The sequence below is a fragment of the Rosa chinensis genome, chromosome 2, assembly GCF_002994745.2.
Source record: "Rosa chinensis cultivar Old Blush chromosome 2, RchiOBHm-V2, whole genome shotgun sequence".
NCBI lineage: Eukaryota > Viridiplantae > Streptophyta > Magnoliopsida > Rosales > Rosaceae > Rosa > Rosa chinensis.
The window spans coordinates 15,079,888-15,098,295 of record NC_037089.1 but is presented as its reverse complement, the minus strand read 5'-3'; the positions used below and the strand labels follow the sequence as shown (position 1 = coordinate 15,098,295).

General features: G+C 39.3%; 3 protein-coding genes across 4 annotated transcripts; 1 reads left to right on the top strand and 2 right to left on the bottom strand.

Moving 5' to 3' along the window:
- Positions 1–981: 981 nt before the first annotated feature.
- On the top strand, positions 982–4,614 carry LOC112186982. Its single transcript, XM_024325566.2, has one exon. It carries the CDS (start codon positions 1,498–1,500, stop codon positions 4,294–4,296), a length of 2,799 nt encoding a protein of 932 aa, XP_024181334.1. The 5' UTR covers positions 982–1,497; the 3' UTR covers positions 4,297–4,614.
- Positions 4,615–5,497: 883 nt separating this feature from the next.
- Positions 5,498–9,793, bottom strand: LOC112183774 (protease 2). Its single transcript, XM_024322112.2, has 11 exons — positions 9,434–9,793; positions 9,180–9,358; positions 8,863–9,085; positions 8,632–8,773; positions 8,348–8,548; positions 7,924–8,055; positions 7,652–7,780; positions 6,827–7,245; positions 6,502–6,718; positions 6,002–6,192; positions 5,498–5,896 (listed from the first exon to the last, which is right to left on the bottom strand). The coding sequence occupies exons 1-11, from the start codon at positions 9,775–9,777 to the stop codon at positions 5,719–5,721; spliced, it is 2,355 nt and encodes a 784-aa protein (XP_024177880.1). The 5' UTR covers positions 9,778–9,793; the 3' UTR covers positions 5,498–5,718.
- A 1,287-nt stretch (positions 9,794–11,080) lies between these two features.
- On the bottom strand, positions 11,081–12,142 carry LOC112188642 (zinc finger BED domain-containing protein DAYSLEEPER-like). 2 transcript variants are annotated; one of them, XM_040515298.1, is made up of 3 exons: positions 11,795–12,142; positions 11,363–11,672; positions 11,081–11,274 (listed from the first exon to the last, which is right to left on the bottom strand). In XM_040515298.1, exons 1-3 carry the CDS (start codon positions 12,101–12,103, stop codon positions 11,183–11,185), a joined length of 711 nt encoding a protein of 236 aa, XP_040371232.1. In that variant the 5' UTR covers positions 12,104–12,142; the 3' UTR covers positions 11,081–11,182. The 2 variants fall into 2 exon arrangements, with proteins under 2 accessions (XP_040371232.1, XP_040371233.1); XM_040515299.1 differs by having other exon boundaries at positions 11,081–11,238.
- Between the last annotated feature and the right edge of the window lie 6,266 nt (positions 12,143–18,408).

Here is an 18,408-nt window from a genome sequence, read left to right as displayed (position 1 = left end):
TTTTCTTGAAGTTTGCAGGGAATATATATCTACTCACTGCATTGCATCCCTCTTGTTTAAACTTGATATTTGTTTACTTGATAAAAAAAAAACTTGATATTTGTTTAAAAGACACCTAATCTGCAACTAAAATATTACACAGAAGGGTTGTTACTGGCTTGACTTCAAATTATGTATTGAAAAGAACTCAATTTGGGAGCTAACTTCTATTGATCAAGACTTGTACTTGGTGGTTGGTGACAGTGGTTTCCTGGACTATGTCTGTTGTTAAATCAACCTAACCCTTATCACATCCATGAATTTAGTGAAAAACTAACAATTTTAAGAACAATGAAAAACATGGTCCTGTAATATCTCCACATTCCAATTTCCAATGTATCAGTTCCCGTTATTTACCAATGCTGCTCCTTTTACCCTAACAAATAGACTTTGAGAAACCAAAAAGACTCGAGTACACCCCAAATTGGAAGGAGGAAACTCCATTTAAGCAAGGCAAGCAGAAAACTTTGCAAAAAGAACAGATGCTGAGTAACCAAAATTATACAAAAATTTAGAAAATTGAGGAGGCAAAAACCAAAGCTTTTATTTTTTATGGACAAAAGTAAATGGTTAGATAAGGAATTTGGCAGGGAATATATTACCTTTACTCCTTTAGTGAAGCTACTCTTAATAGTTAGTACTAAGAAGCAGTTAATAGCAAAAGTTAATCTGAGACTGGAATAAAGGAAAAAATTGGAGGGGGTGTTTCAATTTTGAACCATGTTATAGCTGCCATGGACAAAGCCAACTGATTCTTTGACTTTCCAGTGGAAAGTGGCTATCAAGGTCCCACTCCAAATAGCCTACCTGATTACCATGGATTTATCAAGACTTGGAAAGAAAAATAATAATGATAAGAAAAATAACTTATATTTTGGTCTGATAAACCTAAAATAATTTATGGTAAAGACAAAAACCTAACCCAGCATTGGGTTTCTGAAAGTCAATGTCCTTTCTCTGTGTTTGTTAAGAGGGATTGGTGTGCAAGATTGTAGTGTGATAAAAATTTTATGATTGGTCAAAAACAAAGAGAGGCAGAGATAAATATTGGATTGCTAAAATCAACATCAGCATGTTTTGGATTTTACTTGAGGCACAGTAAATGCTTTATATTTTAGGTGGGTTTGCTTTTTCTTTCTATCTATTGTGCATCAGTCATAGAGTTGACGCTTGGTGGTGTGGAATTGGGGGTTTCTTTTTGGTGAAAGTGAAATTCTTGGGTGGGTTTTGACCTGGAAATTGATAGAGCCACCTGTTTCTTTTGATGGGGGTTTTGGTTTTTGGGTAAAGTTGCTTTCTTTAATGAAATCCAGAATTGGGTTTCTTTGATTTTGGGGAAAGATCAAATTAGGGTTTTGTTGTTGATGGGATAAAGGTGAAGCCTTTGAGTTGTTCTTGTGCTCTGAGCCAGTTTTCTGTTCTGGGTTTTCTCCAAGATTGAATTTTTCATAAGCTTTCATGCATTTTTCACTATGGAAGCCCCTATCTCACTGTGCTGCTCTGCTCATGGAGAAGAAGAGCAGCAAAAGAAGAAATGGGTCGGATTCAAACCCTTCAATTCTTCGAAAGCTTCATGAAAACAAGCTCAGGGAAGCTCTTGAGGAAGCTTCAGAAGATGGGTCTCTGTCCAAATCCCAGGACATGGAGTCTGAGACACTTGATCAAGACCAGGGTCTTGGTCTTGGACGGTCCAGATCGCTTGCCAGGCTCAATGCCCAGAGAGAGTTCCTGAGAGCCACTGCTCTTGCAGCTGAGCGTGTTTTCGAGTCTGAGGAGGACATCCCTGACCTCTATGAAGCCTTTGCTAAGTTCTGCACCATGTACCCGAAATTCATGTCGTCGGAGCAGATTGATCGGCTGAGGTTTGATGAGTACTCACATTTGGGAACCAAGGTATGTCTGGACTACTGTGGATTTGGCCTTTTTTCGTATATGCAGACATTGCATTATTGGGAGTCTTCTACATTTAGCTTGTCTGAGATTACTGCAAATTTGAATAACTATGCTCTTTATGGTGGTGCTGAGAAATGTACTATTGAGCATGATATAAAGACTAGGATTATGGATTATTTGAACATTCCTGAGAATGAGTATGGTCTTGTGTTTACTGTGAGTAGGGGGTCTGCTTTTAGATTGTTGGCTGAGTCGTACCCTTTTCATACAAACAAGAAGTTGTTGACCATGTTTGATTACGAGAGCCAATCTGTGAATTGGATGGCTCAGAGTGCCAGAGAGAAAGGTGCAAAGGTGCAGAGTGCCTGGTTTAAGTGGCCGAACTTGAAACTCTGCTCGACTGATTTGAGGAAGCAGATTTCGAACAAGAAAAGGAGGAAGAGGGATTCTGCGACAGGTCTTTTTGTGTTTCCTGTTCAGTCTAGAGTTACGGGGGCCAAGTATTCTTACCAGTGGATGGCACTGGCACAGCAGAATAATTGGCATGTGTTGCTTGATGCTGGGTCATTGGGTCCCAAGGACATGGATTCGCTTGGGTTGTCCTTGTTCAGGCCTGATTTTATCATCACCTCGTTTTACAAGGTTTTCGGGTATGATCCAACTGGATTTGGATGCCTACTGATTAAGAAATCAGTTATTAGTTGCCTTCAAAGTCGGTCAGGGTCTACTGGGTCGGGAATGGTGAAGATTACCCCTGAATACCCATTGTATTTGAGTGATTCTGGAGAAATTCTGGACAAGTTGGCTGGAAGTGAGGATGATGAAGTAGCTGGAAATAGTGAGAAAACCCCGGAAACACGCCAGAGTTCGAAATTGCCTGCCTTCTCTGGAGTATACACGTCTGATCAGGTGAGGGATGTATTTGAAACTGAGATGGATCAGGATAACAGCTCTGACAGAGATGCAACTAGCACCATATTTGAAGAAGCTGAGAGTATTTCAGTAGGGGAGGTGATGAGGAGTCCAGTTTTCAGTGAAGACGAGTCATCAGACAATTCATTTTGGATTGATTTGGGTCAGAGCCCAATGGGATCTGACCATTCAGGGCAGATCAACAAACAGAAAGTTGCATCTCCTTTGCCGCCATTTTGGTTTTCTGTCAGGAGGAATCATAAGAAACTTTCTCCGAAACCTACCTCTAAGATGTGTGGCAGCCTCGTATATGGTGACAAAGAGGTTAACTCAGGGCCACATGATGACACTAATGGGCTATCATTTGATGCCGCTGTCCAATCAATTTCTCAGGAACTGGACTATGTGAAGGAGGTCCCTGAAGAGAGATGCTTTGCAGAAACAAGTCCAGCTTCACAAAATTGTAGAAAGGGTTCCAATCTGCATGATAGGAAGATCGAGAAAGAATGTGAAAATTCTACTTCCACTTCTCAGCATCATAGACTAGCGAATGGTTCGCCATCAACTGCGGAAAGCTGCACAGAGAAAAGAGGTTGCGCCATAACAAGAGAAACTGAAGGTGAAAGTAGGTTGTTGGGCAGAAGGGAGGGGAGTAAATATGCTAATGGTAGATTTTTTGGTTTGGAAGAGAGTGAACCGCCTAACAGGGGGAGAGGGGTGTCCTTTAGCATGGAAGATAACAGTAAAGATACCGTCAGTCATACTCTTGAGACGGGAGAAATATCTGTGACTAGTCTGGAGGATGAAGATTACAGCAGTGATGGGGAATATGTTGATGGACAAGGAGGAGACAGGACAGAACCTGAGATAATATGCCGGCATCTTGATCAGATTAACACATTGGGCCTCAATAAAACCACCTCCCGTCTGCGCTTTTTGATTAATTGGCTTGTAACCTCATTGCTGCAATTACGGTTGCCTGGTTCAGACAGAGACAATGGAACTACACTGGTTCACATCTATGGCCCAAAAATAAAATATGAAAGGGGTGCAGCAGTGGCTTTCAATGTGAAAGACCAAAATGGAGGCCTTATTAATCCTGAAGTAGTTCAGAAGCTGGCTGAAGGAGATGGCATCTGTCTTGGCATTGGTTTCCTCAGTCACATACAAATCATGGATAGTTCGAGACATCAACAAGGGACTCTGAATCTTCAAGATACTACCCTGTGCAGACCAATGGAAAATGCCAAGAATGATAAAAAGGGAAGGTTTGTAAGGGTTGAGGTAGTGACAGCTTCTCTGAGTTTCCTCACAAACTTTGATGATGTTTACAAGTTATGGGCTTTCATAGCAAATTTTCTGAATCCATCCTTTATCAGAGATGGCGGGCTGTCTACTGTTGATGAAGAATCTGAGACGAAATCTGAAATCAATGACATTGTCCCAAATTGAGAAAGAGATTTCCCGTTTTATGTGGAAATTATTCTGAGGTCTCTCCCAGCATTTAGTTCTCTTGCTGGTTTGATTCTTTTGTTCTTGCTGGAAAGGCTCATCAGTGGAGGCTGCAGACAAATTTGTTGGTTCATGTTGTCTTAGCTCTGTGATTTTGTTTTCACGTTTTGGGTCCTTGTAGAGTTCTTTTTTTTTTTTTGCTAGATAAGGGTTCTTGTAGAGTTGGTTTAGATATATGTATCATCCTGCCAATTGGTAAACAGAGCAGAAATATATTGGAACAATTTGCCACTACTCAAACACGATTCTTGTACAATACATGGTTGAATTTGTTTGATCTTTTGTAGAAGAATCACTGGAAAATGTAAAAGGACTTGAAGAGATGCTCATATGGTAAATATTCTGAGGGCCCCTTTTCTTGAGGTTTGGCAAGGGACCCAAGGTGACCCAATGTATATCCTGGTATAGTCACATTTCATGGTTTCTTGTAATTTGGTACTGATGACCAAAATCCTTTTGTCCTTGCAAAGAAACAAAATTTAACATCTACCTAGCAAATAAAAAATCCAGAATTATAGAGAAGATGCAAATCATTTATAATATCTGACTAAAAGAACAGATACAGAATAGTCAATGGTGGTTTACTATTTGACAAGAACAGTTTTTTATAGTGACTATTCTGGGGAGGTAGGTTATTGGGGATGCAACTTCTAATAGAAACTTTTTAACTAGGTTGGTGGTGACTTGTGACAGTGATGATTAGTTAATAAATTAGAGAGCTGGTTGAGGAGTAGGAGATGGTAGATGGTAACCCAAAATATTAAATAGTGCCATTTATAATAAATAATACATGCAAGACATTAAAATCATAAAGCTTCTCGAAATCAATAATTAATGTTCATTACGACATAGGAAGACAAAGATATCATCCAGACCAACATTTCTCCCCTTTTATTAATCAACCAATGAACCAATCAATTACAAATATTAAAAAATAGTTGAAAGCAACATCCAACCACAATTTCCCTATCCAAAAAAAAAAAAAAAATCCAACCATAATAATAACTAATGAGGCGCAGTTAGAAATACAAGAGGATGGAGGTTATGTTTAACATTTTGGCGGTTGAAATCAATCAACAAATGGTAAATTTTTAAATTTGAGAAAATATATAATTAGTTTGGAGATTAGGACTCCCAAATATTGGGATATGAAATTAGGAGCCACATTTGAAATGAAAATCCGTTTTGAGATTCAAGTTTTAGTTCGGCACGTGTGAAACATGCAAAAACTAAACTAGGACAAACTAAACAACCCTACATAATTTGAGGGTCTAAATTCATGGACCAAAAAAATGCTCCTGCCAACAGCTAGCTTCTGTGTTGCTGACCAACAGATTCAGTAGCAAGTAAAAACTGCAGTCTCTACGATTCCATTGCCTTTATAAGAAATGCAGTCTCTAGTGCCGATTCCTTGCACTGGAGGTACCTGTTTTCCTCTACTATGTCTGTTGTCAAATTAAGCAGTATTGGACGCTTTGGGTCATAAACTGTAAGTTCACGAACTCGTGCAACCCATTTTGCAGCTTCCCATACTCCAAAACTGAAGCATGTCAAACATAAAGATCATAAACACCCTGCCAACTCTTTTCATTTGCTGGCTGGAAGTAGCAGTTGAAAGACTAACATAAAGGGAAGCAAAAATTACCGTGTATTGAAAGATGAGGATATCAATACAGCTGGATAGAGAACATCCTTCTGAATATTGTCATATGGAGAATAGTCACGTATAGCATGAAAATCATTAATGTCCCCAGGGTATCCAAACTCTTCATAGTCAACAGCTGTGAGCGGTATAATGGGATAGAGAAGAGTGCTCGTTGCATCTAAAAATGGAACCTAACACATGCGAAAATAGCAACTTAAGATATGTAAGATTCAGCATGAGTACTCATTTACTTAAGATTGTACTGCCTACTTACAGACAGACAGACATATTTGCAAATGGCTACTTTCAATGTTTCCCTTTTATGGTGCTGTTTCTCTTTTTTCAAAATATAAGTAGTTTCCGATTAAAATTGTCAAAGAATATGATGCGGTTCTCTTCAAGCTGAGATACCAAAAACAAAAAAAAAAAAACAGTATAGACCAAAAATCCATTTAACCAAAGCAAGCACATCAACAATGGACATGAAGATCCATATTTACCTTCAAAACTGCAGCAGTAAACAAATGTGGGCATTGATTGATGGCTGAAGCGACTACAAGTCCTCCAGCACTATAACCTGAAGCAGCAAGCTTTTTTTCATGGACAATTTCTTTGTCAACAAGGAAATTGGCACAGGCTATAAAATCCTTGATGGAATTAATCTTCTTTGTACATCTTCCATCATGATGCCACTTCTTACCTCCACCGCCTCCACCTCTAGAAATACAGTATACAAAAGAATCCCCGTTAAGTGGCAGTATCAAATTTATTAAGTAAATTGCAACTAAGCTAACGTAACTTGGTAGTATTTAACACAAATCAGACCTAACATCAGCATAGGCAACCATCCAACCACGATCAAGAAGGCTTTTCAACTCACTGCACCACCTTTTATCGAGTAGCTCACCATAAGCTCCATGCACATGAAGCAATCCAGGGTTCTGATCCTCTTTCTTGTTTTTGCGAGAGTATACAACAGTCAATGGAACCAAGACTCCATCATAAGAAGAGACATTATGCTGTTCACAAGCATAAAACTCAGAAAGATCATTCCACAACTGCTGATCATCAGGGCTGACTTCATTTGCAGAATTCAAATTATGTGTATTTAAGGTTTTCTCACTGATGCTTGCTGAAGAAGCTGTTCCATACAAAACCTTTGTTCTTTCATGAAGAATATTCTGCTGTTGAATGATCTTCCAGTTTCCATTTGACAGGTCATAATCAACCACAGCATCTGGCATCTGCAAGAGAACTCAGAAATGGGTATATATAATCCACTGTTTCAAGAAACAGAATAAACATGCAGACGATGCAAAACAAATGTGTAGAAAAATTATGAAGCCTCATACTTTCTTTCAAATTTTGGATGATAGAAGTTCAGGAGTCATGACACTGAATGAAGCATGTTAATGGACTTAAGTTGAAAATCTTCTGCTTCTACTAAATAATGAATCAAAATAAAGCTGGGCAGACATTCAAAAATTCAAGATCAGTTGTTTGGCAAAGACCGCAAGAACCAACTTAGGCGCACAAAAAGTACAGTATGAAAAGTATATCCACAGTTTTTTTTGCTATAACCCATTATCAAGGCATCTGGCTAAAGAACAATGCTGCACAATCTTTGGAAGAAGAGAGTAACTCACATACCACAGGTGATGATATTGTAAAGCGCATCTTTGATGAATGGTAGTCATAATTTGGTCCAGGTGAAATTTGCGAAACATATTTTGGAAGAGGCAAGAATTGTGGGTGAAGCTCTTTTAGATGAACTGGTCCCTGTTACAACATAAAGTAAGAAAAGGGATGTGAATTATAAGTCAAGGCCCATATGTCAAACACTTTCATAATGAAATTGTTGTCGTCAATTCATGATGGCATGATGAACACATACCCTAAAGAAGTTGGTATTGTCAACCTACCTTCCCAGCAGGCAAAGGTAAAGCAACAGAACAAAGTCTAAAGTTTCGCCCTTCCCTTATATTAAGTACCAAGTGTGTATGACTGAAATCCACATCCTCAACAACCCAGTCTGGGTCACTGACGAATACATCCTGCAGTATACATGACAACAAACAATATGTGAGAATAATCATCAATTTGAGATTAAACACAGAAAGTCATGCAGATAAAAGCAGAAAAGTTCAAACTTGATATGAAAATCTAATAAACACAGTATCCATTTCAGAGCCATATACTGATAAAGGAACAGAAAAGACAAATGAGCTATAGAGCACATCTAAAGCACGGAATGACAAACTAAATAGAAAAACAAGAAATTAAAGTTCGAAATGCAAACAGGAAAGATTAATCGAAAAAGAAAGAACACATGGTTAAACCACAGACCTCCCATATTCTTGGACTGCTCGAAGAATCCACAGGACTACAAAGGAGATAATGGCTATCAACTGACTGCCCTCCTTTGGCAGCATCTGTAAACAGAAAAAGATATCCTTGGTGATGCTCAAGTACGCAATGCGCTATACCTTCACACTGCCAAACTAAGTTCAGCCCCGACAATGGATCAGCTGCATTTATCAAAAAGACCTAAAAAGATGTCACAACTACTACATCCCTTCAACCAAAATTCACATTTTAGCAGACCACAAAAGTCATCTTCAAAGCAATACCTTGGAAGACGCGGTAGAGAAGGTATTTACAGTCACAAACCGGAAATCTTTCGTGTGTCTAATGTTGACAAACACATTATTATCCGATTCTTCAAAAACCAAAACGTCCTCATCAGTTGATCCAATCAAGCTACAATACATCCTGCTCGAGAAAACACCTAAGTTACTACAATTACATCATCATAAACCAAAAAAACCAAACATGCATTGTAAACTTCACACATTACCAACCTATATGGCCGCTTGTTCTGATCGGTAACAACATAAAGCAATGCCTGCCCGTCTTTGGCCCAAGCCAAATTCGAAACACGCTCCGCTTGAGGCTTACTACACAATGCACCAGAATTCAAGTTCCTAACAGACAACCTAAACAAGTCCTTGTCTTTATCATACATTGTATAAGCAATAAACCGATGATCCGGCGAAACTTCCGATAATTCTTCATATGCATAACCTACACAAAATTAAACCAAACTAGAACCCAAAAAACACTAAAAGAACGTAACTTTTTTGTTGTTGTTAAAACAGTAAAAAGAAGCAAAATTTACCTCCAAATCTTTGAGCTTCTTGATTGTAATCAATCAGCTTCTGCTCAATTCTCTTCCCGGAAGTAAAATCAAACCCAGCAGAAGGCGACTTATGAGAAATGAACTCGTCGTGTAAACTCGCGAGTCGACGACACAGCACCGGAAACTGCTTACCTTCCTCCACGCGCCGGTAGTACAACCTTAGAAAAAGCACCAAACTTTGTCAAACAACGTTAAAAAAGGACGAAATTGAGACCATTATTACGGTTCCGTACCATGGTCCGAATTTGAGGGGAGGAGTGGAGAGGTCGAAGGATAAGCGGGAGGCCATCTCGGACTGGAGCTTGCTCTGGAGGCGGTCAGTGCCGTACATGACAGCTTCGGTGTACTTGTCTTCCTGTTCCATGTACATGTCCATGTGTCGCATGGCGACCTTGTCGTTGAGCTTGGACATCCAGCTGTAGGGGTCCTGCCACGTGTGGTCGTGGAGGGTGAAGGTTTCGGGCTTCTGGGGAGGGTTTGGCGGCTTCGGAGGGGATTCCGGCGGCTTTGGGGCCTTGAAGTGGGCCAACCGCAGATGGCGGAGATGGGAGCGGAGGGGTTTTACGAGGTGCAGCATTTTGGGGTTTACAAGGGTCAGGGGGTTTAAGTAAAAAGTTGAAGATAGATAAAAGCAGGCGAATTCTATTCATACCTCCAAAATTAGTACATAGTTCTCGCTCAATTTTTGAATATTTTTAATTCCTACTTTATCCTTCTAGAAAACAAAAAAACTAAAATTTCTTCAACTGCGCTCGGAGAAACTCAGTCTCTATATGTTTTTATTTTTTTACAGTAAATCTGATCTATCCCACAATGGTTAATGAACATATATCATTGTTATTAGTATTTTGCTCTACTGGATGGTGATAACATTATATACCAAAGCTCAGAATCTATATTTTGGATGATTGAAACCCAATGACTCTCTCTGTCATTCATCTCTATATTCCGAATCTAGATGGTTATTTCGTTGAAGTGTGCTAGCTATACATAATGCAATTTCGGATCTGGTCATCTTCCTACATGCATCGAACAATAATTATGCATAGATCTATTCTGGATTATAAGAAGGGGCTTTAGCATTTCAAGGTTTAATTCATGTGATCCAATGTTACTGTAGTTAGGCCAATTAAGTAATGCGTACTGAGATGAAAGAAGTGGATAGAAAGAAGGAAAGAGAGAATGAATCGACGAAAGAAAAAAACAAGGGTAAAATTAGAATTTTATTGTCAAAATTTAGAAGAGGAGGTTCAAATACTAAACTTGGAGGTATGAATAGAAGTACTCATAAAAGAAATGGGTCGGATTAAAAAAAAAAACCCGGACCTTTGAAGCGTGGTGCGATCGGGAGGGTTGGACTTTAGAACCTTATACACCGCATCCCAAAATGGAGACTCTTGATGAGGTTGTTTCCTTTCTTTCCTATAGATAGCTTTCTTCACTTGCTCAATCATACCATCCCACCATTCATACACCAAATGAAGAGAAGGCCTATCAGTTAGGCCTGGCAACGTGCGGGTATAGTGCGGGTACGGGCCGGGTTTTTAACGGGTCGACCCAATAAAAACCCGTTAAGTTAACGGGTTTCGCGGGCTAAATCCGACGGGTTTGCGGGTTTTCAATTGGAACCCGTTAAGAACCCGTTAACAATTTTTTTTTTTTTTTTTTTAAAAATTTTTTAAATTTTTTTTTATTTAATTTTTTTTAAATTATTTTTTTGTTAAACAACTAGAACCGGTTATGACTTATGTATATAAATTTTTATTCCCAAATCCATTAAAATCCGTTAAGACTTATGTAATTTTTGATTCATTTTTTGATCAACTGTTAGAGAAATATATTCAGATCAATTAATATATACATATGTTGGTTGAGCTAAGTTAGTAGATATAATTAAATATTTCAATAGGTTCGAAATACATATTTAATGTACTAAATAAAATACATTTTTAATGTACTAAATAAAATACGTCTAAGTCATCTTAATTGCGGCTTTCTCCTTCTCCAGATCTATCTTGCAATGTCAAATCAAATACGTCTTCAGTAAGATCCTCCAATTCAGCGCGCTCTTTTTCTAAAATATAAACAAACAAAAAAGAAAAATATTAGAATAACATAAAGATTGATAAAGTGAGAATAGAACCAAGTTGTTTTGAGCTTACCTTTGTTACCAAAAATCCAATCTCGAGTACAAAGCAGAGCTTGAACTGTGTCAGGCAACAGTGAGCTGCGGTATTGATCTAAAACTCTCCCGCCAATGCTAAAGGCCGATTCAGATGCAACGGTAGAAATGGGAATTGTGAGCACATCACGAGCTAGATGAAAAAGAATAGGATATCGAATTTGCTCCATTTTCCACCAAGAAAGTACATCCAACTCTTGCTTTCTTTCTAGCCTTACTTCATCCAAATACTTGCTCAATTCTGTCTTCATACTTGAACTCGAACCAATTTTGTAAGCATTATCAAAAGCCTGCCAATGACCAACTATCAACACATATATGGCAACAACATAGATATTACTAAAACTCAAATATCAACTTGAATCATTAAGATGGAAACTCAAATAAGTTTTTTAAAAAATTTTTTTTTTACCTCAAGTAAGCTGTGATCGCCTTGTGCTTGAGAAGAACCCTCATCTATCGAGTAATTTGAATCATTAGGATCAAAGCTCTTCTCCACGTATGCATCAAATAAAGAGGACAATGTATCATTAAAGACCTCTAATTGTGAAGAATCTGGACCATAAAGTTTGTCATAAGCCCACTCCACAAATTGCATCTTAAACCTAGGATCCATAACAACTGCAATTCCAAGAATCAAGCTATAATCTGACCAGTACTTCTCAAACTTTAGATTCATCTCCATCCCCATCCGCCTCATGAAACTATCGTGATCCCTCATGGCTTCCTGTATACTATGCTGAACAATGAACACTTTCGGAAAGAACAAGTTTGAAGTAGGGTATTTTATTCCAGAAAATAGACACATTACTTCATAAAAATACCCCAAAAATTTGGTGATCTTCTCTATTTTAGCCCACTCATCAGCAACAGGACACAACTTGAAATCATTGTCACTTAAGCCCAAATTCATCAAAGCTCGGCGATAGTAGAGAGCACTATCAAGCATCAAATAAGTAGAATTCCACCTAGTAGGCACATCTTGCCTCAAACCTCTTCTACTACCTCTCAATCCAACTTGTGCAACACACTCCAAAAATCTTTCTTTTCTTGCCGAAGAACCCTTTATGTATTTGATGCAATCACGTACCTTTATCACAGAATGATCAATTGCTTTCAATCCATCTTGAACTATCAAGTTCAAGATGTGAGCACAACACCGAACATGAAAGAATCTGCCATTCATTAAGAGAAATCCTCTAAAGTTCAACTTAGTCTTCAATTTTTCAACAAATGAATCATTGGCAGTGGCATTATCTAAGGTAATTGAAAACAAATTCTTTTCAATTCCCCACTCTCCTATCAAGGTATTTACCTTATCAGCTAGTGCAACACCATTGTGCGGAGGAGGCATATGACAGAAATTTATAATCTTCTTTCTCAATCTCCATTCCGAATCAACAAAGTGAGCCGTAATTGTCAAATACCCATCAGTTGCTAAAGAGGTCCACAAATCAGCAGTCAAACAAAGTCTCCCTTGAACTGAACTTAACAAAGTTTGAAGTTTCACTTTTTCACCCTTAAATATCTTCAACACATGGGCTTTAATGGTATTTCTGCAACGGAGTTTAAGTGTAGGAGAGATATAGGAAAATACATCTCTAATACCCTCATACTCAACAAAGCTGAAAGGTAAATCATGTCTGATAATAGCTTCTATCAATAACTCACAGAATCTCTCATACTGAAACTTAGTAGAACGTATGGCAGATTGTGGTGAAACAACATTACTAGCAGAGGAAATAGAACACAAATTGTGATGACGTAACATGCTACCTGTCCCTGTTGTCGAATCACATTTGAGTATTGCTCCACATTTCTTGCATTTTGCACGCTCAATCAAATCCTCACCCAAAAGAATTTCCTCAAAAGACAACCAACATTGAGAACTCTTCTTCCTCTTCCTTCTTCTAGAAGGCAAATCATCTCTTTGTACATTTCCTGTTACATCTTCTCCTCTTTCCTCCGTAGATATAAATTGGGACTCATCATTTGTACTCATCTACAAAAAAAAGAAACATACTGAGGTTAATCTTCTAATTGTACCAATTCAAGTATAATTGCACAATACTTGTTATTACTAGAATACTGCGTATGGTGTTTGCATTTTCTATCTGTACTTGAGCTGCATATAATTATATGATAGACTAGAAACGCCATGATAAATCAGATCAGAAGGACTCTTCTTAACATCAATTAAGGCAAGGAAGCATGTAAAACCGATTTCAAGAAGTCAAAACTCTGTTTTTGGAAATCCTTTAAATCATTAGACAATGACCTAATGCTCTTGCCCAAATTTGAGCACGATTTGGAATTGTGACTCAAACTTCTAATCATGTAAATTCACAGCTTAGCATACAAGCATATACCGATTCTCTAAGTCTTCTAAAAACTTTTCGTAAAGGTTGACTGACTACATACCATGAAGCTGAGGCACATGTTTTCTGAGGACAAAATCTGCCCTACTGATTATAAATGGAATAATAATGTATAATCACCCCATGTTCTCATAGGATCTAATACAAGCCCATTTTTGAGTTCAAGTACAAAAAAGGCTGAATTATAACTAATGACTACTCTGAATATATGAACCCCCACACACCAACTTGGAATGGTGAATGAGTGTGTACAATTAAGCACAACCTCAATACTTGATTAAAAGACCATTTTAACATCAAAAAGCATTGTCTCCAGTACTTGTAAGCATTTGAGGTCATTCCACATGAACTAAAGCATTGTCTCTATTTGTTTTGATAGCTAATATAGAGATTGTTTCAACTGGGTTTAGGAGGCTCAACAATAACAGTCTCACCGGAGTACTTCCGATGTCGTTGGCTAACATGACCAACCTTGCCTTTCTGTAAATCTCTGAACCATTCCTATGTGTTGTGTTTGTATAATAGTAATTGAATTGTGATTCTGAAGTAGCTTTTGTGAATTATGTGGTTTTATGCAATAGGGACCTGTCCTACAATAATCTGAGTGGCCCTGTGCCTAGATTTGTGAGTACCTCACAGTTTCTGCATACTAATCTCAAACACATAAAATTTTGGGATTGTCGCTCTGGTTCTCAAACACATACTAATCTCAAACAAAGTAAAACACTTTAATCTCAAATTTCAGACCACATACAATAACCCATATCCAAAAACTGACCAAACTGCAAAAACTGTAAAGGGTTTCAAAGAAAAGGAATTGTGGGTATTGGAGACAGGAGAAAGCCATGAGAGAGAAGCAACAAAACAGTAAAGACATGAGAGAGAAGCAACAACCCAGATTACGGGTTTGCCTTCACTACCTGTAAGCAACAAAAACAAACTATATATTTCATTGATTTAATCCATCAAGGATTCAAGATCCATACTTTCAACAACAAAAGAGCACAGATTAATAAAAGCAATAAAGAAAAACTGAGAACTGAAGAGAGAGATCAGAAATGGTACCTTCACTACCTTGTTTCCACCCAAATCCCAATAAGCACTTCAGAACCCAATCGGCCAATCCCAGCTTAGATCTCTCTCGCTCTGAAATTGTGGGTTTGGATGAAGAAGAGAGAGATGCAGTCATGGAGTCTACGAGAGAGACAGAGAGCACGACAAAGAAGACAGAGATGCAGTCATGGATCGCTTTCTTTCAGCAGAGTAGAAAGGGTTTTAATTTTCAGAAATTACTTAACGGGTTCCAACGGGCCTAATGGGTTTAGCACGACCCGGTCCGTTAATTAAAGGGTTTTTGGCGTGCGGGCTTTTCTCAGCCCGAATTGATAATTGGACGGGTTCGTGCGGGATTTTTCGGTGCGGGTTTCGGGCGGGTTTGCGGGTTTCGGGCTCAAATGCTAGGCCTACTATCAGTGTATGCTCTCCTGATCATCTCATAGATAGGCTTAGTAAAAGAAATGATGTAATCAATGTCATCCCATAACAACTCATCTAATAATTTCTCTTTCACAGAAGCAGCCTTCCTAACATCATCTTCTTTGTAATCATCCCACTTTGGACTGATGACCATCTGTTGCAAACCATTTTTGATTTGCCTAAACCTCTTTAGCATGATTAACGTAGATGCAAACCTTGTGGGCGCAACCGAAAGCAACTTCAAATTGCAATGGTCATTAAACATCACTAATCTCATTCCATGATTCATAATGAAGTTCTTGATAAACATAACATCCTCAGAAACTGGCTGTATCCAACAACATGCATCAAACACATCCGCATTGCTTGCAACTAATGAAGGTGTGCAAATATTCTTGACAGCAAGATTCAAAGTATGCACCACACATGGTGTCCAAAAAATAGTAGGATACTTACTTGCTATTAAGGCACCGGCCTTAGAACAAACAGGAGCATTGTCGGTAATCACTTGCACAACATTTTCCCAACCCACTTCCTTGATGGAATCTATAATCAAGTCTGCAATCAATGCATGATCCTTGAATTCCCCCTCACAGTTTATAGCCCTCAACATCATCGGACCACTCTCACAAGTGGCTATCACATTAATCAATGGTCTTCTTTGTGCATCAGACCAACCATCACTACAAAGACTCACATCTTTGTCTTTTCATGTAATCTTGATTGGTTCTAAATGATGCTCAATATTTTTCCTTTCTTTTGCAAGAAGTGTGGTCCTTAGAGCATTGTAGTCTGGTGGAATGTAGCCTGGAAGGGTAGAAGCACGAATGTAGGAGTTCCGATAGTGTGGATTTCTAGCTAGGTTGAAAGATAAGCCACCGGTGTAGTACATCCTTGCAACCTCACTATCGCATTGCTCCCTAGCTGAGTTTTGGAAGGCCTTTTCAACTAAACCAGTAGCTGTTTTCCTCTTCTTTCCACCATCACTTGCTGTTTGTGCTTGTGTATAGGCATGATAACTCATCCCATAGCTACTTGTGCCGGAACTCCCCCCTTGCTGTCCTGATGATGGTAGAGGAACTTGTCTAGGAGCTGCATTCATTAGTCTCTCCTTGCATTCTCTCACCAACTTGGACATTTGAGTAAATGCATGAGGAGTAACCTTGTTGCAAACTGCTATCCCCGCTGTTCCTTCTTTCAACAAATGACCACGAACTCTAGTATAAGACCCGTTGTAGTTCATTTTGCAAAAACTGCACCGCCACCTCCAACTTCCTCCACCTGCCATTTTTTCAATCTTCTTCACAAATTTCCACAATGGTGCTTTATCATCAATGGTCTCATTTTCAGGATCAGCAGATCCACTACTAGCACCGGCGTTAACAGACCCGGCACTAGAACTAATAGGAGGTGTTCCTTCGGTGCTCATGGTTCCTGAAAAATACACAATTCAACATTACACCAATATGCAAACAACCCAACATTTAGACTTGTAGACCCAATTAGCATCCTCAATGAAAACCCAATAAGCTCAGCCAAAACAATAAAGTAATATTGCTTTTAAACAGATCGATCGAGAAAACTCAGAAAAGCAAAGAGGATAAGAAATTAAGAACTAGCTAGCCTGTAGTTGCTGCTATACACACATCAAATAACAATATCAGAACAATCTCCAAGCTCCAAATTGAAGAACAAATATGAGAAGAAGAGCAGAACAAACGTACCCGAAGCAGACGACCGGACTAGAGAAGAGGAACGACCGGAACTGGAGAAGAGGAGCGACCTGAACTAGAGAAGAGGAGTGACCGAAACTGGAGAAGAGGAGCGATCGAACTGGAGAAGAGGAACGACCGGGTCTCGTCCGAGCAGAAGAGGAACGACCAAACTGGAGAAGAGAAACGATCGAGGGTCTCGTTTGCGTCTGAGGTTGCGTCTCTGGTCTCTCTCTCGATCTCGTCTCTGGTCTCTCTCTCGATTTGGTCTGGCCGTGTCTCTCGATCTAGTCTTTTGTTTGTTTTTTTTTTCTTTCAATTTTTGCCTAGTAAAAAGTCATTATTACCCCCACGTTTCCTATTTATTTACATTCTGGCGTTTCCTCATTGGATACGTACGTTTCCAAAACGTTTCCAAATCCGGATACATGTTTCCTAGCGTTTTTGACCCGTTTCCGGTTTCAATACAGGAAACGAGGGCGGTTCGCATTTCAGTGCATCATAGGTCTTGGTCCATGATAGTGGTGTGCTGCAGCTCTGGGGGGCCAGTTTGAAGGGAGGTGTGAGGAAGCATTGGACCTGTTGGGATGTTTGTGTGCTCCAGCTGCTGACCAAGAAAAAATTGGGGGTTCCATGCGGACATTGTTGAACTTGAAATCCCAGGTTGTAACAAGGTCTGAGGAAATGTTGGGATTGTCGGAGAGTTGTTGTGCCATAGGCGAGGTTGAAGGTAGGTGTGAGGAAGCATTGGGAAAGTCTGATAGTTTTGTTGGAGCAGCCAAGGGAGATATTGAGACCCGATCTGAGGAAGGATTGGGATGGGTGGAAAGTAGTAGTGCTGGCCGAGAGGAAATGGAGCATCTTGGGGGTTCCATGCTGAGAGTTGTGTACTAGATGGGTTAGTACCACCAATCAATCCCTGCTGTGATGTAGGATGCTGAACGAACATTGATGTAGCTGCCGGTAACTCTTGGTGTAGCATTGTCCGAGCAGGGGGGGTACTCAATGAGTCACTGGCATTCAAGAGCTGCTGCAGCATTGTTTGAGGCTGCACGGGCATTGATGGAGATTGATGGTCTTGAACAATCACAGCAATGTTTGCAGTCTGAGTTGTCGGGTCTTGTGACAGAGATGATTGTGCAGCTGAGATTGTGCGGTGGGCAGGTCTTTTTCCTGTGTACAGTTTGTAAACAGCCCGAGTACCGTTCTCTTCAGTGGTATACTGATCAAGGTACCACTTCACATCAGAGTTACGATTTTCATGATAGCTGAACTTCCTTTTTCGACCAATTACCCGACCATCTTGGCCTGTGATTTGGATCCCAGCTGTATGGCCATCTTTCCACTTGTCTGCCTTCCTCTTAGTCGTTCCAGTGAAAAAATAGAGCTCAGGTTTCTGCTCGCTGTAGCCTTGGCTTGCTACAAAATTTTAGGGAAAACAGCATGTTAGCATTTACAGG